The sequence below is a fragment of the Nerophis ophidion genome, linkage group LG18 (genome assembly GCF_033978795.1).
Source record: "Nerophis ophidion isolate RoL-2023_Sa linkage group LG18, RoL_Noph_v1.0, whole genome shotgun sequence".
Lineage (NCBI taxonomy): Eukaryota > Metazoa > Chordata > Actinopteri > Syngnathiformes > Syngnathidae > Nerophis > Nerophis ophidion.
The window spans coordinates 22,549,991-22,577,748 of NC_084628.1; the positions used below are offsets into that span (position 1 = coordinate 22,549,991).

Genomic DNA, 27,758 nt, shown 5'->3' on the forward strand with positions numbered 1-27,758 from the left:
ATGGCTGCAGCGGCACGGCAGGGTGAGACGTCCCGACCACACATGGACCTCAGGGGGAGGATCGCTGAACTTTTCACCTGGTGAGTGACCTCATCACGCCCTGGTCTTCACCTCTGGAGTGTAAACCTCTGTATGTGTGTGTGTGTGTGTGTGTGTGTGTGTGTGTGTGGTGTGTGCGTGACAGGCAGCTGGCCAAGACGCTGGCCATGGGTCAGGGCCTGGCAGTGCTGGTGTGCGGCACGGCGGTCGCCTCGCAGTACCTGACCTCCGACTTCCACGTGGACACGCCCATGCTGCAGAGCTTCCTCAACTACGTGCTCCTCAGCGCCACCTACGTTCCCATGCTGCTCTGCAGACCAGGTGACGCACCGATCGCTTCATTAGCATCCTTGCGATACCATCTGCGCACTCTCACCTTATAGTGGTAGACCACCACCATGTATCTTGCCTGAAATGTTTGGCACCCGTGTCATCAAAGCAAGCGCACATTGTCCTTGTTGATTTATTAGCAACGTTCACGTTATCATTACACATATTTTATGACAAAGCTGTGACATCAAAGTGTCACCACTAGACCACAGCCGATCCATGACAATTCGCCACCTTGCTAAATTCTAAATATATATATGTATATATATTTTTTGATTGGAACTTAAATGAAAAAAGTGGTTTGATGGTGTTTTCTGCAGGAAGGAAAAAGGACTTGTTTGCACTGCACACCAAATCTGATATTTTTTATGATACAGATCGGATTTGTTGTGCCAGTCTAAACGCTCCAAAGTGCTTCAAATCTGATCTATTCAAGTCACATTCAGGCCACCTTGACTACGTTTACACTGTAGGACAAAGTGGCCCAAATCTGATTTTTTTAAATCTGTTTTTTTTCCAGCTGACTTTTTGCACTGCAAGTAAAATGTATTTTTTATCAGACTACAATGTATACGCACATGGGCCCCAATGTGGGCTTGATGTCACTTGCATGTGCAGTTGGATAGTAAAAACAAAAGAAGCTGACCGGGAGGAAGTCACTACTACTAGAAAATTAAATAAAAGTTGCCACACCTTAAAAGTAAGTGTTTTTTACATTAAAGTAATGTAATGTATGAATGGATGTATATAGTGTAATATATTTGGGAAGGTTGTAATTAGGGATGTCCGATAACATCGGACTGCCGATATTATCGGCTGATAAATGCTATAAAATGTAATATCGGAAACTATCGGTATCAGTTTCAAAATTATCGATATCGGTTTCAAAAAGTAAAATCCATGACTTTTTAAAACACCGCTGTGTACACGGACATAGGGTGAAGTACAGAGCGCCAATAAAACTCAAAGGCACTTCCTTTGCGTGCTGGCCCAGTAGCATAATATCTACGGTTTTTCACACACACAAGTGAATGCAACGCATACTTGATCAATAGTCACACAGGTCACACTGAGGGTGGCCCTATAAACAACTTTAACACCGTTACAAATATGCGCCACGCTGTGAACCCACACCAAACAAGAATGACAAACACATTTCGGGAGAACATCCGCACCGTAACACAACATAAACACAACAGAACATATACCCAGAAACCCTTGCAGCACTAACTATTCTGGGACGCTACAATATACATCCCTGCTACCCCCTACACACCCCCCCCCCCACCACCACCACCCGAACCCCGCACACCTCAACCTCCTCATGCTCTCTCAGGGAGAGCATGTCCCAAATTCCAAGCTGCTGTTTTTAGGCATGTTAAAAAAAATAATGCACTTTGTGACTTCAATAATAGATATGGCAGTGCCATTTTTTTCCATAACGTGAGTTGATTTATTTTGGAAAACTTTGTTACATTGTTTAATGCATCCAGCGGGGCATCACAACAAAATTAGGCATAATAATGTGTAAATTCCACGACTGTATATATCGGTATCGGTAATTAAGAGTTGGACGATATTAGAATGTCAGATATTGGCAAAAAAGCCATTATCGAACATCTCTAGTTATAATATTAAGTAAAGGGGACATGATTTTTCGACTCACATGTAAGCAAATGCGCCACAGCGTCAATTACGGGCCTTCAACGTAGCTAATTCTTTGGAATCAAAATATGTATTCATGTCTTACATAAAGGCTGTTTGTGCACTACTGACAAGTGATGCACTGAAAATTCAACCGTCTTAAATAGACTTTGCTCACCTAAACAGGATGTTGTGGTAAAATATCAACTTCCGCTGGTGACTGTGTCTTTCCGGCGCAGACTGAAGTCACATTTGAAAAGATCGGATTCAGGACTACCTCCTGATGTGACCTGAATCTGATGGCAGATGATCAGATTTGAAGCACTTTGGAGCGTTTAGACTGGCAAAAAAATTCTGATATGTGTCACTTGAGGGAAAAAAATCTAAACAGTGCCATCAAAAGGTAGTCCTGAATCCGATTGGAATCTGATCTTTTCAAATGTGACTTCAGTCTAAACGCAATGAGACTTAAATGTGACATTTTCATCAACTTTGGGCGAGCTACGTCATTCGTGTGACACCCTTCTGACACCCCGGCCGCACTTCCTGCCCGTGTCCAGCAGAGGGGGTCAGAAACACACACACTGTAAATTGCATCAAGCCTCTCCTTCTTCGTCTAGTAATTTATTGTAGCCTTTTGGGTCTGCAAAGGAAGTCCACACCACCTCACTTTCTGTTTCTCACCTCACCAATTTCACTTGACAACTATTCAGTATCAATCACTTGGATGTGCTACTTTTGTTTAAACTTTCGTCAGTGGAGGTTCATATTTCATCACATCCGGTTTCAGTTTTTATTTGGGACCAAATTTTCGGTGCATCACTTGTCAACAGTGCACAAACAAAAGGCTATATGTGATATATGAATATATATTTTGATTCTGAATAAATTGCGATTGTTGAAAGACCAAAATTGACGCTGTGGCGAATTTGCTTTCATGTGAGTTCAAAAATAAATCTGTAGATCCAGGCTGATGTCAGTGACTCCTACTTAACTCACATTAAAATATTACAACCCTCCCTAATATATTACACTGTATACACCAGGGGTGTCAAACTCAAATACAGAGTGGTCCAAAATTTAAAACTGAACAAAACTGAACAAAACCTTTTAATACGGAACCAAACAAGTTTTGCATTGAATATTAAACAAGCAAGGCTTGTATAACTTTATAGTCACATGTATAATTGAGTTTCAAATTATAGTAATAATGATTAAAAAATATCAATGGCATATCAAATAAAATGTAAATAAAAATTGGGCAGGGCGGGGTTTGGTGGTAGCGGGGATGTATATTGTAGCGTCCCGGAAGAGTTAGTGCTGCAAGGGCTTCTGGGTATTTCTTCTGTTGTGTTTATGTTGTGCTACGGTGCGGATTTTCTCCCAAAATGTGTTAGTCATTCTTGTTTGGTGTGGCTTCACAGTGTGGCGCATATTTGTAAAGATGTTAAAGTTGTTTATACGGCCACCCTCAGTGTGACCCGTATGGCTGTTGATCAAGTATGCCTTGCATTCACTTGTGTGTGTTAAAGCCCCATGTATTATGTGACTGGGCCGGCACGTTGTTTGTATGGCGGAAAAGCGGACGTGACGACAGGCTGTAGAGGACGCTAAAAGTAGTGCCTTCAAAGCACGCCCCCAATATTGTTGTCCGGGTGGAAATCGGGAGAAATTCGGAAGAATGGTTGCCCCAGGAGATATTTGGGAGGGGCACTGAATTTTAGGAGTCTCCCGGGAAAATCGTGAGGGTTGGCAAGTATGAGTATCAGTGGTGAATGTAGTGTTACAGAGGCATCGCCGCTGTATAATTCCGGCGGGCCAGCTCTAATCTTAATTTGATATTACCTCAAGGGCCAAATGAAATTACACAGCTTTAAATTGTGGTTTCAGACAAGAAATTACTAATATATAAATTTTTCCATTAGAGCGCCAAGAATGATGTATCCAAGGGGGTGAATGACTAAAAAAATAGAGAAGCACTGTCATAGTTTAACATGACAATATTGGAGCCTCCTAGGGTTTTTGCAGACTGGTGATGTGTTCAAGTTGAGTGTTGGTGTTCTTGCAAAGAGTCCAAATTGCTTTCAACCAGGTGTTCCCCTTTAAAATGGGAGGGGTTGGAAATCTCTTTCAGATTGTGAGGAGTCGCTGGTTCAAGTACTTTCTGCTGGGCCTGGTGGACGTGGAGGCCAACTACGCTGTGGTCAGAGCCTACCAGTACACCACCCTCACCAGTGTGCAGGTGGGCCACAGTACCACAAAGTACTACAAAGTACCACAAAGTACCACAGTGCTGCGTACTGTCAGACCTCTACTGTGTTCTTCGGACTGAGCATGTTTGTTTTGGGCCGGCAGCTGCTGGACTGCTTTGTTATCCCAGTGGTGATGGTTCTTTCCTACTGGGTTCTGAAGACCCGATACCGGCCTGTCCATTACGTGGCCGTGTGCATCTGTCTGCTCGGTGTGGGCGCCATGGTGGGGGCTGACCTGCTGGCTGGGAGGGACCAAGGCTCCAGTAAGAAGACTTTGTTTCCCTCGCTGACCATCAAGTCCATCCACCAACTTAGTCAAGATGTTGAACCTTCTAAACGTCTGCTTTCAGCCGCCAACTTGCTGCTAGGTGACGGCCTGGTGCTGCTCAGCGCCACGCTCTACGGCGTGTCCAACGTGTGTCAGGAGTACACGGTGAAGAAGCACAGCCGGGTGGAGTTCTTGGGCATGGTGGGCCTCTTTGGCACCGCCATCAGCAGCGTGCAGATGTAAGTGTGCTCAGTTATGCAAGTGTGCAAATGGAAGTATACTGATGCAAGTGTTCATATGTAAGTGTTCATTTGTAAGTGTGCATATGTAAGTATGCTCAAGTGGGCATATGTAAGTATCCTCAATTATGCAAGTATGCATATGTAAGTATGCCCAATTATGCAAGTGTGCATATGTAAGTATGCCCAATTATGCAAGTGTGCATATGTAAGTATGCCCAATTATACAAGTGGGCATATGTAAGTATGCCCAATTATGCAAGTGTGCATATGTAAGTATGCCCAATTATACAAGTGGGCATATGTAAGTATCCTCAATTATGCAAGTGTGCATATGTAAGTATGCCCAATTATACAAGTGGGCATATGTAAGTATCCTCAATTATGCAAGTGTGCATATGTAAGTATGCTCAAGTGTGCATATGTAAGCATGCTCAATTACGCAAGTGTGCATATGTAAGTATGCCCAATTATACAAGTGGGCATATGTAAGTATGCCCAATTATACAAGTGGGCATATGTAAGTATCCTCAATTATGCAAGTGTGCATATGTAAGTATGCTCAAGTGTGCATATGTAAGCATGCTCAATTACGCAAGTGTGCATATGTAAGTATGCCCAATTATACAAGTGGGCATATGTAAGTATCCTCAATTATGCAAGTGTGCATATGTAAGTATGCTCAATTACGCAAGTGTGCATATGTAAGTATGCTCAATTATGCAAGTGTGCATATGTAAGCATGCTCAATTACGTAAGTGTGCATATGTAAGCATGCTCAATTACGCAAGTGTACATATGTAAGTATGCTCAATTACGCAACTCTGCATATGTAAGCATGCTCAATTATGCAAGTGTGCATATGTAATCATGCTCATTTATGCAAGTGTGCTTATGTAAGCATGCTCATTTATGCACGTTTGCTTATGGAAATGTGCTGAATTATGCAAGTGTGCTTATGTAAATGTGCTCAATTATGCAAGTGCACATGTAAGTATGCTCGATTCTGCAAGTGTGCATATGTAAGTCTACTGATACTAGTGCACATATGTAAGTATGCTCAATTATGCAAGTGTGCTTCTGGGAATATGCTCAACTATGCAAGTGTGCGTATGTAAGTATGCTCAATCATGCAAGTGTGCTTCTGGGAATATGCTCAACTATGCAAGTGTGCATATGTAAGTATGCTCAATTATGCAAGTGCATATATATGTAAGTATGCTCAATTATGCAAGTTTGCATATGTAATTATGCAAATGTGCATATGTAAATGTACTCAAGTGTGCATATGTAAGTATACTGATGCAAGTGCACATATGTAAGTATATTCAATTATGCAAGTGTGCATATGTAAGTATACTGATTCAAGTGCACATATGTAAGTATGCTCAATTATGCAAGTTTGTATATGTAAATATGCTCAGTTATGCAAATATGCTTCTGTGAATATGCTCAATTATGCAAGTGTGTGTATATGTAAGTATGCTCGATTATGCAAGTGTGCATATGTAAATGTGCTCAAATATGCAAGTGTGCATATGTAAAAGTATACTGATGCAAGTGCACATGTGGAGGTATGCTCAATTATGCAAGTGTGCATATTTTTGTATGCTCAATTATGCAAGTTTGTATATGTAAATATGATCAATTATGCAAGCGTGCCTCTGTGAATATGCTCAATTATGCAAGTGTGTGTATATGTAAGTATGCTCGATTATGCAAGTGTGCATATGTAAATGTGCTCAAATATGCAAGTGTGCATATGTAAAAGTATACTGATGCAAGTGCACATGTGGAGGTATGCTCAATTATGCAAGTGTGCAGACGTAAGTGTGCTCAATTATGCAATTGTACAGATGTAAGTGTTCATACTTAAGTGTGCATATGTAAGTGTACTGTAATGGACGGAGTGGGAGAGTGGCCGTGCACAACCCGAGGGTCCCTGGTTCAATCCCCACCTAGTACCAACCTCGCCACGTCCGTTGTGTCCTGAGCAAGACACTTTACCCCTGCTCCTGATGGGTGCTGGTTAGCGCCTTGCATGGCATCTCCCTCCATCAGTGTGTGAATGTGTGTGTGAAGGGGTAAATGTGGAAGCGCTTTGAGTACTTTGAAAGTAGAAAGGCGCTATACAAGTACAACCCATTTATCATTATTTACTGATGCAAGTGTTCATACAGTATATAAGTAAGTGTGTTATTATATAAGTGAAGATGCAAACATGTCAGTTATTTGTTTCTTCATTTTAGGATCATCTTGGAGCGCCACCAGTTGGCCGCCATCCGTTGGAGCTGGCAAGTGGGTGAGTGTGAGCGACACTACATCACATGACCTATTATTACCAGCATGCATCGCTCCTGACTCTGAATGTTTCTTCCTCTCCAGCGCTCCTCTTGGCCGTGTTTGCGTCCTGCATGTTCGCCTTGTACAGCTTCATGCCCGTGGTGATGAAGAAGAGCAGCGCCACCGCCGTCAACCTCAGCATGCTGACCTCTGACCTCTTCAGCCTCTTTTGTGGCATCTTCCTCTTTCACTACAGCGTGAGTGATGATGACTAACTTACCCAGCAGGTCAGAGTGACACTAAAGAGTTAATAATTGATTGTTGCTGTTAGCACTTTGCACACAGAGTATCAAATCTGGTTAGGATTTAGAATTCAGACGTGAGGCTCAAGGTTGACTTATGATTAGAGTTATTTTTAGGTTGAAAGTTTTTTGGGGGAATTGTGTCTATCGTTCACAATCCTTATGGGAGACAAGGACACATGTTTTGTATGTATTCTAACTCATAAAAAAAAAACAGCTAGAGTCAGCTAACAATGGAGGCAATGGGAATCGCTCCATTCCGCCTGTAATGCATTCTACAAAACATCCATCAACGTTTTATATACACACTGTAAGTATATATGTAATGTAGTAACATTCATAATAACATGTAATATTTACATATTTTGCTCATTTTAACCATACGGCGGCGTGTTAATTTCACAGACGCTTTACCATGTGCGCTCTTCCCTTCATAACAGCAATACTACTAATCATGTCAGACTTCGTGACTGCTTTGGGACAAATGATGATGCAGAACCTTATATTTTTGAGCCTGAAAATAAGGAGGATGAGATGTACGTTGTAGTTACAGAGTGATAAGCATATCCAGCAAGTAGCAGTGTTGCTAAGTGCTAAATAAGAAATATAAACTATGAACATAATGCAACAATCCCTTACTGTGTAATGTCTGCTCTCACTGGAATGCCAACTGATGGGATATTTATATCTTCCCTGTTTAGATGAATAAGTAATCACAATCCTCACGCAGGAAACAAAATAAGCGGATTTTCGAACCTTTCTCGCCATATCAAGGTCTGAATTGAATGTCGAATTTGACCAACTTCTCGGTGTATGGCCACAACATTCTACTTTCCAGGTGAGAGGCATTATTTATCATCAGGAATTAAGTTTAACCAACTCAGAGGCGGGCTTCACGGTGGCAGAGGGGTTAGTGCATCTGCCTCACAATACGAAGTTCCTGCAGTCCTGGGTTCAAATCCAGGCTCGGGATCTTTCTGTGTGGAGTTTGCATGTCCTCCCCGTGAATGCGTGGGTTCCCTCTGGGTACTCCGGCTTCCTCCCACTTCCAAAGACATACACCTGGGGATAGGTTGATTGGCAACACTAAATTGGCCCTAGTGTGTGAGTGTGAATGTTGTCTGTCTATCTGTGTTGGCCCTGCGATGAGGTGGCGACTTGTCCAGGGTGTACCCTGCCTTCCGCCCGATTGTAGCTGAGATAGGCCCCAGCGCCCCCCGCGACCCCGAAAGGGAATAAGCGGTAGAAGATGGATGGATGGATGGAACTCAGAGGCGATATACCAGCACGAGCTGGTTCGCTCTCTGTGATCCCTGTGCTGCTAAAAGTAGTTCCTTAATGTTAGCGCTTATAATAACATTGCTAACGCTTAGTTAATATTCAACTATGAGATGAAAATAGAGTATTGTTGGCAGTTTTGGGATGTTTTTAGAGGGCATATAATTTTAATTAGCTTTGTTGGCCCTTTTCATCCGTGCCTTATATTAAAAATATGAATGCATAAAATAAAAGCAAATCTCACATAAGGATTGTGAAAGATAGACGCAGTTCTAAAAAGGGTCACTTCCTCTTTCAGGCTATGAGTGGGTTGAAGCTGGGTTAGGGTTAATAATGTTGGAGCTTGGATAAGGTTTTGAATAGCGGAGTTAGGGTTAAATGTAGTATTGGGTTTGGGCTTCATTTGGTGTGGATTCCAGCACGTTTGCGCTATAATTGGGGTCGGATTCAGGACTAGTGCCAGCGTTGGGGTTTGGACTCAAGCGAGACTCAAGGTTAGAATTCAAATTTTTTCTTTTGATTAGGGCCGTATGCTGACCATTCCCATCACATGTAGAAATGTATATTTTTATAAAATATTTTTTGGCGAATGCTATCGACCATTTTAATTAACACAATATTTAAACTACTTCATTATTGTATTTTATTACATAGAATTGTTGAGCAAAACAATACTTAGTAGTGACTATCTACTACCCATTGAAATGTTTTGGTGTTTACCCTCAGTCCACCTGTGCCGAAGGAATTATTTTCTGAATTTGTAAACATTGAGAAAATATTGTCCTTCCATTCTTCATGCTAGTGTATCACCCTTGGTATCAACACCACCAATTCATGGTTCTAACGCTTATGAATCTATGTGTTCATTACATGTTAATAACTGCTTATTTACTGTAACACTTAAACATTAAGCACTTATTTCTTATTGTTGTTTAAGGCCAGTTTAGCTGTTAACTTAGCATGCCTGCTGCTGGATTTCTCTTGGTGTAACATGTTTAACCTCGCCCTCCAGTGATAATAAAACTTATATTATTTCTAATTTAGGATTGGGTCTTGGGGTCAGAGTGAGGGTGGTGATTAAAGTAATAAAGTAACTCTCCCTCCCCCTTAGTTCTCTGCACTGTACCTGGTGTCATTGGTGGTCATCCTCATTGGGTTCACCACCTTCAATGCTGTGCCCACGCCCACAAGCCCCGAACCAACCTGCCAGGCAGGTCGCAATGCCAACACCGTTGTCAACCCCGCCAAACAGGAAGAGGAGCAAAAGAGAAGCACTGATGTCATACTCTGCACTAAAATGTGAAAAAGTATTTGTTTTACTTCATTACATTGTGACTAATTTTGTTTATTCAAACTTTTACACAGCGTTCCAGTTTTATTGTAATTTATTACAGTTTAGGTCAATCCAAAAATGACAACTTATGCCTGATAGGCAGCAATATACATAAAATGCATTTCAATAAAACCATAAAAATCACATTAATCTACACAAGATAAATGGTTAAATAAAGATTAAAAATTGTCATGTGATAAATTCATTGGAAGTGTTCAAACACCAATATAGTCAAGCTTTTTAAACCGCTTGTCAGCTAAAAGACAGGAAGTAGAATCATCCACCAGCCACTTCATTAGGTACACTATCTTATGGACCCAATGTAAACTAACATGTTTATTACTCCACTTTATAACATTTTGGTTATCTTACTGAGCTGCAGAAAATGATCAATGAAGAGAAACTCCAGGTGTCTGCTGAGGCACGTGGTGGTGCACAACCACTTGTAGTGGAAGTCATGAGCTTTGGGACCCTCAGGCGGTGTTCCCTGTGGGGGTCTCAGGGAAGTCCAGAGACTCTTGAGAGGACTGCTCGTCTGGCAGAAGCTCCTCTTTGTCACTGAGGAGATAGTGTCGCATGTCAGCATAAAACTCCACCCACAACCTCAGGTCAGAGCGCCACCTACCTGATAATGGAGGAACTGCGGGAGAACGGCAGGCGTCTCAGCATAGTGGCGATGATGAGCGCGGTCACCAGCAGGACGCAGATGGCCGCCAGCGCCAGCAGGACAAAGAAAGCTGCAAAAAGGAGGACGCTGATGAAGAAAAGTCTTCAGTCATGACCATGGAACCGCAGAACCAGAACCCACCTGCAGTCCAGCGACTCCGCCCTCTGTTCAGCCCCTCAAAGGCACCTGAGGAACCAACAGCGTCAACATGGGAAGAGACAGGAACTGCGGCGTCAAAATAAAAGCGCACCCACCGTCCGTGCTGCAGCGAGCCATGCACTCCTCGGTGCTCTTGTAGCGGTTCCGGTTTCCATGGCAACCTCCGTAAACAAAGGGCTTGCAGCTGTCGGTGTAGCCATCGTAGTAGTAGGCGGGGAAGGCGGCGCGACAAGGACCCGGGTCAGGAGCAGACTCGCACTCTTCTGAGGATATGAAAACATTTCATGTCACTAGTAATATTTAGTGGTCAGTGAAGTATTAGATTACCTGAGGGTTGGCCGTTAGATGGCAAAATTCTCTTGGACGTCAACACGGTCACTGCAGGACAGACAAGTTAGGAAGTGACGGTGGCGTGTGAGCGAGTCACAGCACTGACCTTGGCAAGAGTCTAAGCAGCGCTGTTGGCTCTCATAGTTGTTCTTGTTGCCTCTGCAGCCGCCGTAGATAAACGCCTTGCACACCCCCGCCTTCCTGTCGTAGTACCAGTGTCTGAAGGCCGCACGGCAAGGCCCCGCCTCTGGGTGTGCCTCGCAGCTCTCTGATTGGCCCACAGCGAGCACACGCCGCCGTCACAACCACAACCATCAAACTGCTCAAGACCTCACTACAACTCTGAATTAACTTGGTTAGGACACGGCCTGCATGAATTAAGTCAACTGTGTGAAGCGCTACACTAGCAAGGGTAAATGTCTTAAAGTGGGAAAGGTTCCACTTCTTATTTTGCTGTTGAGCGTTAACAAAATAACAATTTGAACATACCAGAATATTCTTCAGAAGACATCACTGGAGGAGAAAGAAGTCACATGACACAACAGTTACACACCTTGTTTACAGACCTCATTCCCACACATGTTAAACATCAACTTGTTCTGTTGTCCCACCAATCAATCATTGATCAATAATGTTTCAATAAAAAAAAAACAAGAGCAAGATTCACTCAGCTGTCACCTTTTTCATCAGCGACATCATCGTTCTGTACCGCTGTAACACACACACACACACACACACACACACACACACACACACACACACACACACACACACACACACACACACACACACACACACACACACACACACACACACACACGTTAGGGTTCATCTGCTTTTGATTCTGTGCTTGTGTTGCATTCAAGTTTGCTGGGAAGTTGGGAATATTACACTTGGAGATCAAACCTTTCAAAAACAAAAAAGTGTGATGATGTGTATAGATAATTAGCAAGTACAATTAATTTCAAATCAGGTTGGACAATTTTTCTGGAATGCAAAATCAGCCATGTTTTAAGAGATTTTAAACAAGACAAATGACGTCATGTAAACATTTAAAAAGGTAAATGTGCCCAATATTTACCTGGATAGTTGAAGGGCAGAACCATCCGAGCAGATTTCTGCTGATTGGGAAGCTCTGACACATCTGGGAGGACGGAACCTAAGGACAAGACCAGAGACATTTTTAGTCTTCAAAGTCTCTAAACTAAAACACTTTTTTTTTTTTTAAATCGTGAAAATAATATAAAGGATTTATGATTGCAATAAAATATAAATAATATTACTTTGATTAATAACTATTATTTTTAATACAATCTCCCAGAATGAAACACTGCCCCCGCCTGGTCAAAAAAAGTTAGTAGCAATGTTGCCAGGAAGTTGTGTAACTTTTGAGGACATTTTAACAAGTCTATCTTTCATTCTTTGTTGGCCAGACAGCTGTGACCTCTGACCTATAACAACCCCCCTCCCCCTCAGCAGTAGTAGGAGCCTGAGGCAGCCCTCTCCTGCATGAAACATGAGGCTCTGTGGCGCAATGGATAGCGCGTTGGACTTCTAGTGATTGCTGAGGCCATTCAAAGGTTGTGGGTTCGAGTCCCACCAGAGTCGACATTTTGATGTTTTGTCAACAATTGCTGACGTGAACGGACATGACCAAACATGTGACCTGTGACTCCGCTGCAGGTGGTCTGGCACTCTTCCAGCGTGTCGAAGTTGTTGTCGTTGGCCTCACAGCCGCCATAGGTGAAGCTGCGGCACGTCTGGTTGGCCACGTCGTAGTAAAACTTGGGGAAGGCCGCGCGGCACGAGCCAACTTTCATGGGCTGCCGACAGAGAGCTGCAACAACATCACACACGTTACACTCTGATTACATGAAAATGAATGCTGCATGAAGAAAATGGTAGTGTGTAATGTGCCTGCCAGGCCACTAGGTGGCAATGTCTAATAAACACTGATCTTTATTGTGTCAATTGTTAAGATGACTACAAATATTTGACTTCCACATAAGTGAAGCAACAAGAAAGTTAGTGACCAAAATACTTTTTTTTAAAGAACATGAAAACAAAACTAGGGGACTTGTTTGTTATAAAAATACCTTTTTGTTTTGACGCTTCAAAAAGTAAAACCAGAGTTTATTCAATTTGATATAAAAAGGCAAATATTTATTTTAAGGATACAAACCTTTTAAATATGGCAATATATCGCACTTCTTTTTATTAATAAAAAATAAATAAGATTGTAACTTAGAGACGTGTCAGTGCAGGGTTGTTGGTTAGTCAATAAAATCCACTACACCTCCCTGATACCAAAGTACATGTGACCGCCATAACCACAACACCAGGGGGAGCTCTAAAAACCACGTTAAACCCCAGATTCCAATCTAACAAAAGGTCTTAACGCCTTCTCCTTCTATGCCACATCAATATGGAATGCACTCCCAAAAGGTGTAAAAGAAATTAATTGATTAACGTGGACCCCGACTTAAACAAGTTGAAAAACTTATTCGGGTGTTACCATTTAGTGGTCAATTGTACAGAATATGTACTGTACAATCTACTAATAAAAGTATCAATCAATCAAAAAAGTGCATCTCTACCCTCCTTCAAAACCGCAACTTCAACCCTAAACTAACACCCTCCCCCCCCCACATCTTAAATAATCAAATGTATATACTTATTATGATTTTTGATCTCTCCATGTCCACTACTCGCTGTACATATCCTACCAAGTAAGACCTACACTGTTTCAATGTCCATTTCTCAGATGCTGCAATTGTTGATGACTGAAGTGCTGATATCAACCAACCCTAACCTCCCCCCCCACACACACACACACACACACACACACACATCTCACCCCCCAGATTGTAAATAATTAAATGTATATACTCTGATGATTAACCTGTGTGATGACTGTATTATGCTGATAGTATATATTTGTACAATAATTAACGTGGACCCTGATTTAAACAAGTTGACCAATTTATTCGGGTGTTACCATTTAGTGGTCAATTGTACAGAAAATGTACTGTACGATCTACTAATAAAAGTCTCAATCAATCAAAAGCAAGGCAGCTAAAAACGTGGAGTTCAAAAGCAGCGCAACGGTGACCAGTAGGGGTCACTGTGGTAGAAGAAAGATGACACATATACAATATACAGTAGGGTTGTACCATACCAATATTTTGTGGGTTTCCATAATATTATTTTGAAAAGTAGGGACCAGAAAAAAACGGTCATTTTTGCTTTCATTCTAACAGAAAATCTTATGATGCATTAAACATACTTCTTATTGAACAATGTACAATTGTACATATAGCCTGCCATAATCTAGGATTAAGCTAATATATAATAGAAATGTTTGACATTAAATTTGTCCTGATTTAGTGTTGCCACTTTTGGTCTGTGCTTTAAGACAAGTACAATCATTAGTAAATACTGAAAATACTACAGCTAAAAGTACATTGAAAAGACATGTGCTTTAACAGGTAAACAAAATTGCTGGTTTTTGCCATTCTTGCTCTCCACAGGGTTTCTGCTTGTATGTGCTCCGTGTGTGCGTGTTGACACACACAGCTTGGCTCTGTAACTATGTTTACACTGCACAACAAATATTGCCCTCAAGTGACAGATCTTTTTGCCAGTCTAAATGCTCCAAAGCGCTTCAATTTTTGGCATCAGATACAGGCCACTTCGGGAGGTATTCCTGAATCCCATTGGAATCTGATCTTTTCAAATGTGACTTCAGGGCAAGCTACATCACTCGTGTGCAAGTGTGAAAGATGCAGTCGCCAACAGAAGTTTAATCACAACATCCGGTTTCAGTGAGCAAAGTGTTTAAGACAACCACATTTTCAGTGCATCACTTGTCAGTAGTGCACAAATAGTCTATATGTAATATACAAATATAAATTTTGATTCCAAAGAAATAGCGATTGTTGAAAACTGGAATTGATGCTGTGGTGCATTTGTTTACATGAGAGTTGGAAAATCTCCCGTACATTATATCACTTTTATTTATTTTCGTGTAAAAAAACATTTATTTTTAAGGTGTGGTGACCTATTTTATTTTGTAATAGTAGAAACTTCGTCCTGGTCAACTTCCTTTGTTTTTACTTTATCGAAGTGCACATGCAAGGGATGTCGAGGCCACATTGGGGCCTGTGTGTGTTTACACTGGAGTCTGATCAAGATCACATTTAACTTGCATTGTCAGCTGGAAAAAAAAAAAAATCAGATTTCAAAAACATCAGATTCAAGCCACTTTGGCCTGCAGTCTAAACTGGCGAAAAACAAAAAGGTATTTTTCAAAGGCAGTATAGTACCTTTTTAATTCATTAATACCGCAGTACTTTATTAGTAGTGGTGTACCGTACAACCCCAATACAATATTATCAGCACACTAAAGCGGTAACTTTATGTAAACATGTAGCATAGCTTATGACGTCTGCTTCACGCTGACAATCTGATTGGCTCAGGGATCTTGTGACACACCAGCTTCATCCAATCAGCTACTACCTGCTTACTCCCCAACACCAACGTACACTGCATCAAGTCACCTCTGTGCGGGTACAGACTACAGAAGCCACCAGGATGAAAACAAGCCCAAAGATTTGCAAAGAGGCGACGTCACACACCCAAACTATTGACCCGGACCAGGAAGACCTGGAACAATGAAAAATGTGTCGAGTTCTGGAAAGATTAGAACCAGACTAACCGGAGCGACAAGTAAATTAAGGCTCGGCTTACTCTCTGGATGGACAAGTTCCGGGCTGATTGTGTAAAGACAACAAGAACATGAAATAAAGATAACTTCCTGGTGACATTGCATGAAAACATAGCACATAGAAAGACCTCCACACCTTTCAAAATAAGACTACAACTAGTTTGGAAGCTTTTCCACAATAACACAAACCAACTGTTTGGTAAAATTCTATTTATTTTTACACTATCGAGAAATCAGTCTGTTGATGCCTTCCTCTTTCCCTCACACACCTTCAACTACCTCCGCCAATGCAGTTATGTTGTCTTTCTGGTTTGTTTGATAAATAAGTAGATACGTCACGTTACCTTTTAGCTGCGTGCCTAAACTAGACACACAAAATGTCAGGGTAATCCAATGTTGTTGGTACGGAAACTAAAACAAGAATGTTGTGCTGATTAGCTCGTAAAATACACCACACAGTTGAAAACACCAGGATTAATATTTCACAGATTTGTTGCCCCCGTTTGTACGTTGTAAGTACACCGCATGAAAGCAGGTGGATAAATGAGCAAATGATGATTTATTTTGATTTCATGGGAAAGTGGCCCTTTCTAAGATGGCTGCCATGATGGAGGCACAACACTTACAGTACATTGGCTGCTACAATGCGCTGGCATCCATGCGTGTGTGTGTGTATTATATATATATATATATACATATATATATATATATATATATATTTTCTAGCAGTGAAGTACTTTTGTGAGGGCCAATTAATTTTTTTAATCAAAAATATTCAAATTCAACTATTTGGTGCTCCTTCACATCGAGAGGAGCCAGATGAGGTGGTCTGGGCATCTGGTCAGGATGCCACCCGAACGCCTCCCTAGGGAGGTGTTTAGGGCACGTCCGACCGGTAGGAGGCCACGAGGAAGACCCAGGACACGTTGGGAAGACTATGTCTCCCGGCTGGCCTGGGAACGCCTCGGGATCCCCCGGGAGGAGCTGAACGAAGTGGCTGAGGAGAGGGAAGTCTGGGCTTCCCTGCTTAGGCTGCTGCCCCCGCGACCGGACCTCGGATAAGCAGAAGGAGATGGATGGATGGAACTATTTGGTGCACTTGCAGATAGCCAAAATGATGCCCAAAACAAATTAAAACCTGCTACCCAAAACAATCTACCTTTTTTTTTTTCCAAATAAGAGGAGATATATAACCTTAGCGGAAAATATAGCCACAAACATTTGTACAACACCTTTAACATATCAGTATGTGGGATGAAATGATGGAATGGTTTATGTAAAGAAGTCCAACCATGTACTAATAAGATCCATTTTCAGAGGCTGTTCCAAGTTAAAACTATTTACAACCCCGGAAGGTAGAAAATGGATGGATGGATAAGACATTATTCACCTCCTTATGTGAATCATAACTGAACTATTTATTAAGAAATCTAAGACGTAACTAACAAATGTAATGTATCTTGTAACTGTATACATGCTCAAAATAAACTTAGAACATGGAAGATCCCGTCACACCGTAGGAAGGTTAAACCAGTGTTTTTCAACCTTTTTTGAGCTAAGATACATTTTTTCCATTTAAAAAATCCAGGGGGAGACTATCCCATCCTCGTCGTCGTTGTTCTGTGCCAAATTTGTCACTTATCAGCAATATAAGCCTAATAATTCAACAAAAGAAAGCTTATTGTCTTTTTCTGCCTTTTATTCCCGCTCTTACTTTTTCCACTTCCAGGTGTCCAACACAACACATGTCATCATAGCCTGTGTCCCCCGCCCTTAAGTTCCCCTTACAATGGTTCCAGTATTGTCCTGTGACTCGAGTAACCAATACATGACAGACACTACCAGCAGAAAATGTAAAAAAAAACAACTCAATAGTGTATATTGACAATATAAAGTCCATCCATCCGATTTATAATGCTTGTCCCTCTCGGGAAGGCGGAGTACACCCTGGACAGTCGTTCACATCTAACACCTGACGCAATTGTTCAATATGACTTCAAACCATAACCATCAATTATTTTGTCTCAAAGTAGGCTTACAAAGCAATGAGCTACAAGCTGCCACCTACTGGTTACGGAAGAGTATTACAGGGTTACTCTGCTGATCTACAGACAGCACAGTCACTCTACAACGGCACATTGTTTGCGAAATACAATTAATGCTTTGCAAAAAATGTTTTTCCGATCAATTAGGTTAAATTGCCTAATTTCTCACGGTACGCTAGTGTACCGTGGCACAGTGGTTGAAAAAGACGGAGCTAAACAACCTTTTTTTGTTTACTTTTCTTGACTTTAACATAGAAAAAACAAAAGGGAATTGTTAGCAATACTGCTAGCTGTTTTATGTTAGCATTGTTTGATCATCATTTCACCCCTCCTACTAACCGTATAATAAAGTCAATATTTTTAAATAAGTACTACACTAAATGAGCTAAAAATATATTAGTTTTAAAGATGGCCAATGGACAAAATGAAGTACATAAGACAGGGGTTTTACAACTATGGACGCGGCAGCCATTTTGTATGTTAATAGGCTAAGTTATCTAAAACAAAAAACTTTGCATAATAGCTGAGGAAGCAAATTAGTTTAATAACTAATAGTACATATTACTGATTCATTTCGGGGTTGTTGTTTTTTTTAAACAGGCCTAAAAATGGTCCCAGACCCTCACTTTGGACATCCTCGTCAAAAGCATAGGAAGGTTAAACAACCTTTTTTTTGTTTACCTGTCTTGACTTTAACATAAAAAAACAAACAGGAAGTGTTAGCAATACTGCTAGCTGTTTCATGTTATTATTATTTGGCCATCTTTTAACCCCCTCCTACTAAACGTATAATAAAGTCAATATTGTTAAATAAATACTACACTAAATAAGCTAGAAATGCATTATTTTTAAAGATGGCCAATGGACAAAATGAAGTATTTAAGACAGGAGTTGTCAACTTTGAATGTGGCAGTGCTGGAGAGGATGTCAATCATCTGTTTGTGGAATGTGAGAGTGTACATGTGTTTTGGGAGGAGATCAGAGATTGGCTGAGAGACAAGGGTGAGGAGATGTCCCCATTCTCTATAGAAAAGATCACATTTGGTATTTTTGTGAACGACTAACATAGAAATGTTTGTCAACATTATTCTCCAGGCAAAAAATGTTCTCTATAAATGTTGATTAATGAAAGTTAGGCCTACATTTTCTATGTGGGTAAATGGGTTACAATTAGGGATGTCCGATAATGTCGGACTGCCGATATTATCGGCCGATAAATGCTTTAAAATGTAATATCGTAAATTATCGGTTAATGTTTCAAAATTATCCGTATCTGTTTCAAAAAGTTAAATTTACGACTTTTTAAAACGCCGCTGTGCACACGGACGTAGGGAGAAGTCATAATATCTACGGCTTTTCACACACACACAAGTGAATGCAAGACATACTTTAACACTGTTACAAATATGCGCCACACTGTGAACCCACACAAAACAAGAATGACAAACATATTTCGGGAGAATATCGCACCGTAACACAACAGAATAAATACCCAGAACCCCTTGCAGCATTAACTCTTCCAGGACGCTACAATATACACCCCCACCCACCTCCCCATGCTCTCTCAGGGAGAGCATGTCCCAAATTCCAAGCTGCTTTTTTGAGGCATGTTAAAAAAAAATACTGCACTTTGTGACTTCAATATTAAATATGGCAGTGCCATGTTGACATTTTTTTCCATAACTTGAGTTGATTTATTTTGGAAAACCTTGTTACATTGTCTAATGCATCCAGCGGGGCATCACAACAAAATTAGGCATAATAATGTGTTAATTCCACGACTGTTTATATCGGTTGATATCGGAATCGATAATTAAGAGTTGGACAATATCGAAATATTGGATATCAGCAAAAAAAGCCATTATCGGACATCTCTAGTTACAATCAATCAAATCTTGGAGAATGATTAAAAGTACAAAAGCCCTTAAATTGATATCCTTGTTAAAAACATTTAAAGTGATTTAGGTAGCCCTTTTTTTCTCTCTCTCTCATTTTTTAGTATTATTACTCTGTATTTGCTTTTGTTTTCTTTCCTTGATGTTGAAAGTGCCTCAAAGTTTGTGTGAAATATAAAAAGATGTTTATGTTCAATAAAAAATGTATATAAATAAAAATAAAAAACTGGATGCAGCAGCCCTTTCGTATGTTATTATGCTAAGGCTAAACTAGGTAAAACAACTTTGCATTATAGCTTTGGAAGCAATTTAGTTTAATAACTACTATTACATATTACTTGAAAGTAAGGCCTACGTTTTTTAATTGGCTGAATGTGTTACAATTATCAATCAAATCTTGGAGAATGATTAAAAGTGCAAAAGCCTTTAAATTGATATCCTTGTTAAAAACAATTTAAAGTGATTTAGATGGCCCTCCTCCCCCCATCCCCCTCATTTTTTAGTATTATTACTCTCTGTATTTGCTTTTTTTCCTTGACGTTGAAAGTGCCTCGACTTTTGTGTGAACTATAAATGTATATTTGTTGTTCAATAAAAAAAAAAAAAATATATATATAACATTTTGTATGTTACGATGCTAAGGCTAAGCTAGGTAGACAAAACAACTTAACGTTAAAGCTGAGGAAGCAAACTAGTTTAATAACTAATATTACATAATACTTGAAAGTAAGGCCGACATTTTTTAATTAGCCTAATGGGTTACGATTATCAATCAAATCTTGGAGAATGATTAAGACTACAAAAGCTTTAATATCAATATCCCCTTTTTGTTTTTTTCCCCCTCATATTTTTTAGTACTCTTACTCTTTGTATTAGCTTTTGTTTTCTTTCCTTGATGTTGAAACTGCCTCAACTTTTGTGTGAATTATAAATGTATTATGTTTTTTCCATCTATCCATTTTCTATCGCTAAAAAAATGTACAAACACAAGCTATGGGATAAGGTAAGAGGAAACGTGAGTAAACGTGACCCTGGAAGTAAATGAGTTATCCCATAGCTTGTGTTTGTAAATTGTTTTAATATTTTTTTTATATTTTATAATATAGCGTTAACAAAACGTCTGTATTTTTATAATATAGCGTTAACAAAACGTCTGTGTTAATCATGACCCCGGAATTAAATGAGGGGAAGGTTTTTGTAGGGGGGAAGAAATTTGGCGTGACAGCTCCTATCTCAGCTACAATCGGGCGGAAGGCGGTGTCACGCCAAATTTCTTCCCCCTACAACCCCCCCCCCCCCATTTACTTCCGGGGTCATGATTAATACAGACGTTTTGTTAACGCTATATTATAAAAAAATAATAAAAAATATTAAAAAAACAATTTACAAACACAAGCTATGTGATGACGCATTTACTTCCGGGGTCACGTTTCCTCTTATGTCATCCCATAGCTTGAGTTTGTAAATTGCTTTTTTTATTTTTTATTTTTATTTTTCTATAATATAGCGTTAAAAAGCGTCTGTATTTTTATAATATAATTATATATTTTTATAATATAGCGTTAACAAAACGTCTGTATTAATCACGATCCTGGAAGTAAATGGGGGGAAGGTTTTTGTACGGGGGAAGAAATTTGGCGTGCCAGCGCCTATCTCAGCTACAATCGGACGGAAGGCAGCGTACACCCTGGACAAGTCGCCACCTGATCGCAGGGCCAACACAGATAGACAGAAAACATTCACACTCACATTTGTTGCTCAATAAAATAAAAATAAAAATAAATAAAAACTTTGGGTGCGGCAGCCATTTTGTATGTTATTTTGCCAAGGGTAAGCTAGGTAAACACAACTACTTTGCGTTATAACTGAGGAAGCAAATGATAACTAATATTACTGATTTTTATTTTTTTATTTTATTTTTTTATAACTAGCCTAAAAATGGTCCTCGAGCCTCACTTTGGACATCCACGTTAAAAGCGTTCCTTACCGTTGTTGGTGAGGTTGTTTCTTGGCTGAATTGTCAGAAGCGGCTCGACCCTCAGAGGCTTCTTCTTGCCGATGACTTGAAACTGTGAGCTGGGCTGCAGGACGCAGACGTCCTTGCCGTCTTTCAGGCAGGAGACCAGCACACACTGCGGGCTGCCGTCCATCGGGAAGCCGAGCAGGGCCAGCTGGCACTGGGGCTCCGAGCAGCACTCCGCCCGGCACAGCTCCGGCTCGGAGATGTCGAACCTCCACGCCAGGTGATGAGCTCCGGCCTCGATGGAGGACGAGTTCAGTTCCAGGTTCGTATCGTCGACCTGCTCCCACTCACAGGCCCCGACCAGGCCGAAGAAAAGTACTAAACACTTAAGAACTTCCTTCATCTTCTTCCTGGATCCCGAATGGCAAAAATGGTTAAACCAAAAATCCCCAAATAAAAGCTTGACGGTAAAACTTCTTGACAACAAAATGGACAATGCGTTCACCACTTCCTACTTTTAATGACGCAGTGAAGACACCTGCTCGACAGGTAAGATGACTCATGGCCGCGCCTACCGCAGTGACGTCACGCAGTGGGCGGAACAGTTCTTGGAAACGATCCAAGAACTGTTCCAATCCACTTTATTTATATAGCACATTTAAACAACAATAACGTTTCCAAAGTGCTGCACAGCCATGTTAAAACCCATTATAAAAATAAATAAATAAATAAAATAAAATAAAAAAAGTATATATATACCCCGAAAGGGAATAAGCGGTAGAAAATGGATGGATGGATGGATATATATATATTATGCTCCACCAATGACTGAATAAAAACAAAAAATAAATAAATATAAAACCAATAGTAACAATATAAAAACAAATATGATTAAAAACTATTTTAAAGGGTAAAATCAATTAAAACAGTAAAATAGAAATCAAAGTGTATAAAAAACACAGAGGACAACAGAGAACAGAGAACCACACAACTCACGTAGTGTTAAAAGCCAAAGAATAAAAGTGGGTCTTAAGACGAGACTTAAAACACTCCACTGTGGAAGCAGTTTGAACATGGAGCGGCAGAGTGTTCTAGAGCTTAGGGGCGACCACAGAGAAGGCCCTGTCTCCCCTGGTCTTAAGTCTGGTCTTGGGCACCACGAGCTGGAACTGGCTCTCGGACCTCAGAGCGCACGCAGGAATGTAAATTTGGATAAGGTCCGAGATATATTGAGGTGCCAGTCCATGTAAAGATATGGTTTCACTAATTTACTCATCACAAAAAATACATAATTACATTGCTTTTTGTGTTTGTTTTTTTATAAACCTTTGTTTATAATATGCAACATTTACATACAAGCAAAGAAATAATAATAATAAAAACCTCTACAGAAACAGTACAAAACTGCACCAGGGGTATGCTTGCCAACCTTGAGTCCTCCGATTTCGGGAGGTGGGACGTGGTGGTGGGGCGGAGGCGTGGTTGGGGCCGTGGTTGGGGCCGTGGTTGGGGTGGGGGGCGTGGTTAAGAGGGGTGGCGTATAATTCACCAATTCGAGTATTTCATATACCGTATATTTCATATAAGTGTGTTGCCCACACATGTGGTCCTCTCCAAGGTTCTCATAGTCATCATAGTCACTGACGTCCCACAGGGTGAGTTTTCCTTGCCCTTATGTGGGCCTACCGAGGATGTCATAGTGGTTTGTGTTGTGGTTTGTGCAGGCCTTTGAGACACTAGTGATTTAGGGCTATATAAGTAAAGATATATATATATATATAGATATATATATATATAAATACATATATATGTATGAAATACTTGACTTTCAGTGAATTCTAGCTATATATATTTATTTTATTATATATATAAACACATAAATAAAAGAAGTAGTTGAATTTCCGACAGCACCTATCAAATACGCAGTAATAAAAACCCAGTTGTTCTACTAACTGTACTGTGCTTGCTTGTAACTAAAAAAACAACAACACTTACCTTTCATTATTTGAGGAACCTTTGTTCTGCCATTTGCATATTGGCGAGCAATCTCCGAATCCGGGAGCATCCTCCACGGATTTGTTGTAGACATCCGCAAATGAGAATGGGATGTTGCTTCCAGCTATCAGCATAGCCATCTTTGTCTCAGCATAAGATACACCATCGGGTTTCCATTTTGCGAGGTGGGCCATAATACTAGGTTGCGAACGATCCTGCGCTGCGGACGCTTTGTGCTTTGCTGACCGTTCATGGCTGAATATCCGTTCGGCCGCCGTGTTCAATGGAGAAGTCTGTTCTACAAAATTTACAGGCAACATACCCCTTCCCCTTCGAACTCTCCTGGATAAACTGAAATTATTGTTTCCAATCGTTCTGGAACTTGCAAGCATATTTCTTCATTTTGCCCGTCGACGGTGTAATATATTGTGTTGGAGTCAATAACCAGGCGACGTGATGAAGTTACGTCTCTTTACTGTGGGCTTCAGAACAACAGACTCCCAATGCATATGTTCCTTGACTGCACTTAGATGTAGAATATATTTACAGTCTATTCTATGTACAGAAGATGGCAGTATTGTCCTGTTTAAGAGGGTCATAACATTGAGTCAGGTCTGACTCAATGTTGGGGGGAGTGGCCTCCAGCTCCGCTTGAATTTCGGGAGAAATTTTGTCCTGGGGGTTTTCGGGAGAGGCACTGAATTTCGGTAGTCTCCCGGAAAATCCGGGAGGGTTGGCAAGTATGACCAGGGGCATGTAAACTCAATAAAGTAACTAAAATAGAATGCAATATATACATATATATATATATATATATATATATATATATATATATATATATATATATATATATATATATATACATATATGTATATATTGCATTCTATATATATATATATATATATATATACATATATATATGTATGTAACAAAGTGTAAAGCCATATGCTCACACAAGTTCCGTAAAAAAAACCAAATGTGGAGCACAGCGTCATAGTTTTATTAAAGTAAAGTTCTAATTCCTGTTTAAAGGCACAATAAACAGGTCGGGTATTGAGAAACTTACATTTATGAATACAAAACTTAGCCCGGGCTTTACGGTAGAAGAGGGGTTAGTGCGTCTGCCTCACAATACGAAGGTCCTGCAGTCCTGGGTTCAATCCCAGGCTCGGGATCTTTCTGTGTGGAGTTTGCATGTTCTCCCCGTGAATGCATGGGTTCCCTCCAGGTACTCCGGCTTCCTCCCACTTCCAAAGACATGCAACAGGGGATAGGTTGATTGGCAACACTAAATCGGCCCTTGTGTTTGAATGTGAGTGTGAATGTTGTCTGTCTATCTGTGTTGGCCCTGCGATGAGGTAGCGACTTGTCCAGGGTGTAGGCCGCCTTCCGCCCGATTGTAGCTGACATAGGCGCCAGCGCCCCCCGCGACCCCAAAAAGGGAATAAGCGATAGAAAATGGATGGAAAACTTAGCCCGCGACCCCGAAAGGGAATAAGCGGTAGAAAATGGATGGATGGGATGGAAAACTTAGCCCATAGTATAATGAGATTGCAAAGGTAAAATTATTTTTCAATTGTTTTTTTTATACGGCTGAAAAAACATAATTAAATTATTTATTTGATGGTGACGTTATGAGTGGAGTTATTGGAAACTTTTGGAGTTTAGTCTGCAGATGCCGCTGCTGCTCCACAGCCAACATATACACGCAGCTCCAGTCACTCGGCAGGCTTTAGGACCCAGAGAGAGAGAGCAAGAGAGGGACGCCCTGATGCTGCGTTCATCGCCACTGGTACATTCGATGGAAAACGAGCGACTTCCTTGGTTTGCGGTGGTAAATATTAAAATTTTGACAAAATGAACGATTAGTTGGCAAAAATATGTTGGTAATAAAACTATTTCAGTAATTTATAAAGTATGACTTTGAAAATACAACACTGTCAGAGATATTTGAATTTTTTAACTGCCAGTCAAACTGGATGTGATGTGAGTATTCCGACTATACTTGAAGGCATCACCAACAACCGCGTGGTCCCCTCCCTGTCGGTCCTCAGTGTGTACGCGCATCACCCACGCTCTACATTATTGCTGGTCTTTTTTATTTCTATTATCCTAATTATTATCTTTTACATTTAAAACCGTCTACCTTTTTTTTATACTGTGGAAAAACAGCTTTAGTCGTTACTTGTTATTATTTATTTTTGATACTATCAGTAATTTTCTCTCATTAAACTCCATTTATTGCAACTATTTCTTTCAAGCTGGAATTTTGGGAGAAAGAAGACATTTTAAAGAGAATACTTTGTCCCGCACCATCCTGATGGCAGCCAACCGGGTGGGGCGGCGGGTCAACAAGGTGTGCCACCCCTCACCAAACCGGGCGGGTGGCGGGAGCAGCGTGGGACGTGAGCCGGGTCACGGCCTGCAGAGACGGCAGGCCAGAGTCACGGTCAAGTACAACCGCAAGGAGCTGCAGAGGAGGCTGGACGTGGAGAAGTGGATCGACTGCGGCCTGGACGAGCTCTACAGGGGCCGGGTGAGTGAGGGATGCTGCTTGGGCCTCAGCTTGGAGACATGTCCAGTCACGTGACCTGAAGGACAATTATTGGCTTCTAATTGTTTATCTGGGACCATCTGAGACAAAGTTCCATAGTTTGTGTCACAGGAGCACAACTTATCTCTACTAAAGGCTAATAATGTGTTTGCTAATTCTACACAGTGACAACAAGTCACCTCCATCTTTGTTTTGATCGGTTGCCATGGCTACAAGCTACAGTTTGTTCAAATGTAGAAAAACGACGTCTTAACTCTGGCGTCAATATTTCGACAAATGTTTGACGAACAGAACAACGCTGCCCCTGGTGATGACGTGTGGAAGTGCACATGAGGAAATCTTCCCATTAATTGTGTCAAACCAATCAGAGCGCTGGATTGTTTGGCTCCGCCTTTTTTTTTAGGTAGCCTTGACAATTGCCGTGAATAAAAGCGTTATGAAGAAGAAAGCTAACGTGTGATGATGTACAACGCTAACGCGCGATGAAAAATAATGCTAACGTGCGATGACAAAGGACAACGCTATCGTGTGACTAAGAACGCTAAAGTGTGATGAAGAATAATGCTAACGTATGATGAAGAATAATTCTAACGTGTGATAAAAAAAAAATGCTAACGTGTGAGACAGAATAATGCTAACGTGTGAGAAAGAATAATGCTAACGTGTGATATAAAATAATGCTGACGTGTGATAAAGAATAATGCTAACGTATGATGAAGAATAATTCTAACGTGTGATAAAAAAAAATGCTAACGTGTGAGACAGAATAATGCTAACGTGTGAGAAAGAATAATGCTAACGTGTGATATAAAATAATGCTGACGTGTGATAAAGAATAATACTAACGTATGATGAAGAATAATGCTAATGTGTGATAAAAAAAAATAATGCTAACGTGTGATAAAGAATAACGGTAACGTGTGATAAAAAATCATGCTAACGTGTGATAAAAAAATAATGCTAACGTGTGAGAAAGAATAATACTTAAGTGTGATAATAAATAATGCTAGCGTGTGATAAAAAAAATAATGCTAACGTGTGAGAAAGAATAATGCTAACGTGTATTAAAAAAAAATTATGCTAGCGTGTCATTAAAAAAAATAATGCTAACGTGTGAGAAAGAATAATGCTAATGTGTGATAAAAAAAAATGCTAACGTGTGAGAAAGAATAACGGCAACGTGTGAGAAAAAATAATGGTAACGTGTGATGAAGAATAATGCTAACGTGTGATAAAAAAATAATGCTAACGTGTGAGAAAGTCTAATGCTAATGTGTGATAATAAATAATGCTAGCGTGTGATAAAAAATAATGCTAACGTGTGATAAAGAATAATGGTAACGTGTGATAAAAAAATTATGCTCACGTGTGATAAAAAAATAATGCTAACGTGTGAGAAAGAATAATGCTAAAGTGTGATAATAAATAATGCTAGCGTGTGATAAAAAAATAATGC

General features: G+C 40.4%; 3 protein-coding genes and 1 non-coding gene across 6 annotated transcripts in view; 3 read left to right on the plus strand and 1 right to left on the minus strand.

Annotated features, from left to right (window-relative positions):
- LOC133537426 (solute carrier family 35 member F2-like) lies at positions 1 to 10,503 on the plus strand. The gene is made up of 9 exons (XM_061878433.1): positions 1 to 80; positions 185 to 256; positions 300 to 360; positions 4,148 to 4,255; positions 4,369 to 4,528; positions 4,616 to 4,772; positions 7,022 to 7,074; positions 7,158 to 7,312; positions 9,747 to 10,503. Exons 1-9 carry the CDS (start codon positions 1 to 3, stop codon positions 9,936 to 9,938), a joined length of 1,038 nt encoding a protein of 345 aa, XP_061734417.1. The 3' UTR covers positions 9,939 to 10,503.
- Positions 10,003 to 22,291, minus strand: LOC133536934 (papilin-like). Of its 2 annotated transcripts, none has more exons than XM_061877667.1 (11): positions 21,778 to 22,291; positions 12,791 to 12,961; positions 12,206 to 12,283; positions 11,803 to 11,835; positions 11,614 to 11,637; positions 11,231 to 11,392; positions 11,122 to 11,172; positions 10,890 to 11,054; positions 10,777 to 10,821; positions 10,594 to 10,705; positions 10,003 to 10,526 (listed from the first exon to the last, which is right to left on the minus strand). In XM_061877667.1, the coding sequence occupies exons 1-11, from the start codon at positions 22,154 to 22,156 to the stop codon at positions 10,442 to 10,444; spliced, it is 1,305 nt and encodes a 434-aa protein (XP_061733651.1). In that variant the 5' UTR covers positions 22,157 to 22,291; the 3' UTR covers positions 10,003 to 10,441. The 2 variants fall into 2 exon arrangements, with proteins under 2 accessions (XP_061733651.1, XP_061733650.1); XM_061877666.1 differs by having other exon boundaries at positions 10,890 to 11,057; positions 21,778 to 22,290.
- On the plus strand, positions 12,645 to 12,732 carry trnar-ucu (transfer RNA arginine (anticodon UCU)). Its single transcript is given in 2 exon segments — positions 12,645 to 12,681; positions 12,697 to 12,732. It is a non-coding gene; the product is annotated as a tRNA-Arg (tRNA).
- The window catches only part of LOC133536937 (protein phosphatase 1 regulatory subunit 14A-like), a 17,491-nt gene continuing 11,514 nt past the window's right edge, over positions 21,782 to 27,758 (plus strand). The window contains exons 1-2 of one of the 2 annotated variants that reach the window (XM_061877672.1): positions 21,782 to 22,302; positions 26,010 to 26,284. In XM_061877672.1, coding sequence (XP_061733656.1) covers positions 26,069 to 26,284 — 216 coding nt within the window. In that variant the 5' untranslated portion in view covers positions 21,782 to 22,302; positions 26,010 to 26,068. Of the gene's footprint in view, positions 22,303 to 25,552; positions 25,583 to 26,009; positions 26,285 to 27,758 lie in introns of those variants that run through there. The other variant, XM_061877673.1, reaches the window with a different exon arrangement.

What these genes read in the sequence shown, in the direction of transcription:
- LOC133537426 (XM_061878433.1), top strand. Translation starts at nt 1, where the DNA reads ATGGCTGCAGCGGCACGGCAGGGTGAGACGTCCCGACCACACATGGAC. An exon ending in CCACCCTCACCAGTGTGCAG is followed by an intron (nt 4,256 to 4,368) that starts GTGGGCCACAGT and finishes TTGGGCCGGCAG; the next exon opens with CTGCTGGACTGCTTTGTTAT. An exon ending in TGGGAGGGACCAAGGCTCCA is followed by an intron (nt 4,529 to 4,615) that starts GTAAGAAGACTT and finishes GTCTGCTTTCAG; the next exon opens with CCGCCAACTTGCTGCTAGGT.
- LOC133536934 (XM_061877666.1), bottom strand. Translation starts at nt 22,156, where the DNA reads ATGAAGGAAGTTCTTAAGTGTTTAGTACTTTTCTTCGGCCTGGTCGGG. An exon ending in GTCTTCTGAAGAATATTCTG is followed by an intron (nt 11,393 to 11,613) that starts GTATGTTCAAAT and finishes TGGGCCAATCAG; the next exon opens with AGAGCTGCGAGGCACACCCA. An exon ending in ATCTAACGGCCAACCCTCAG is followed by an intron (nt 11,058 to 11,121) that starts GTAATCTAATAC and finishes TCATATCCTCAG; the next exon opens with AAGAGTGCGAGTCTGCTCCT.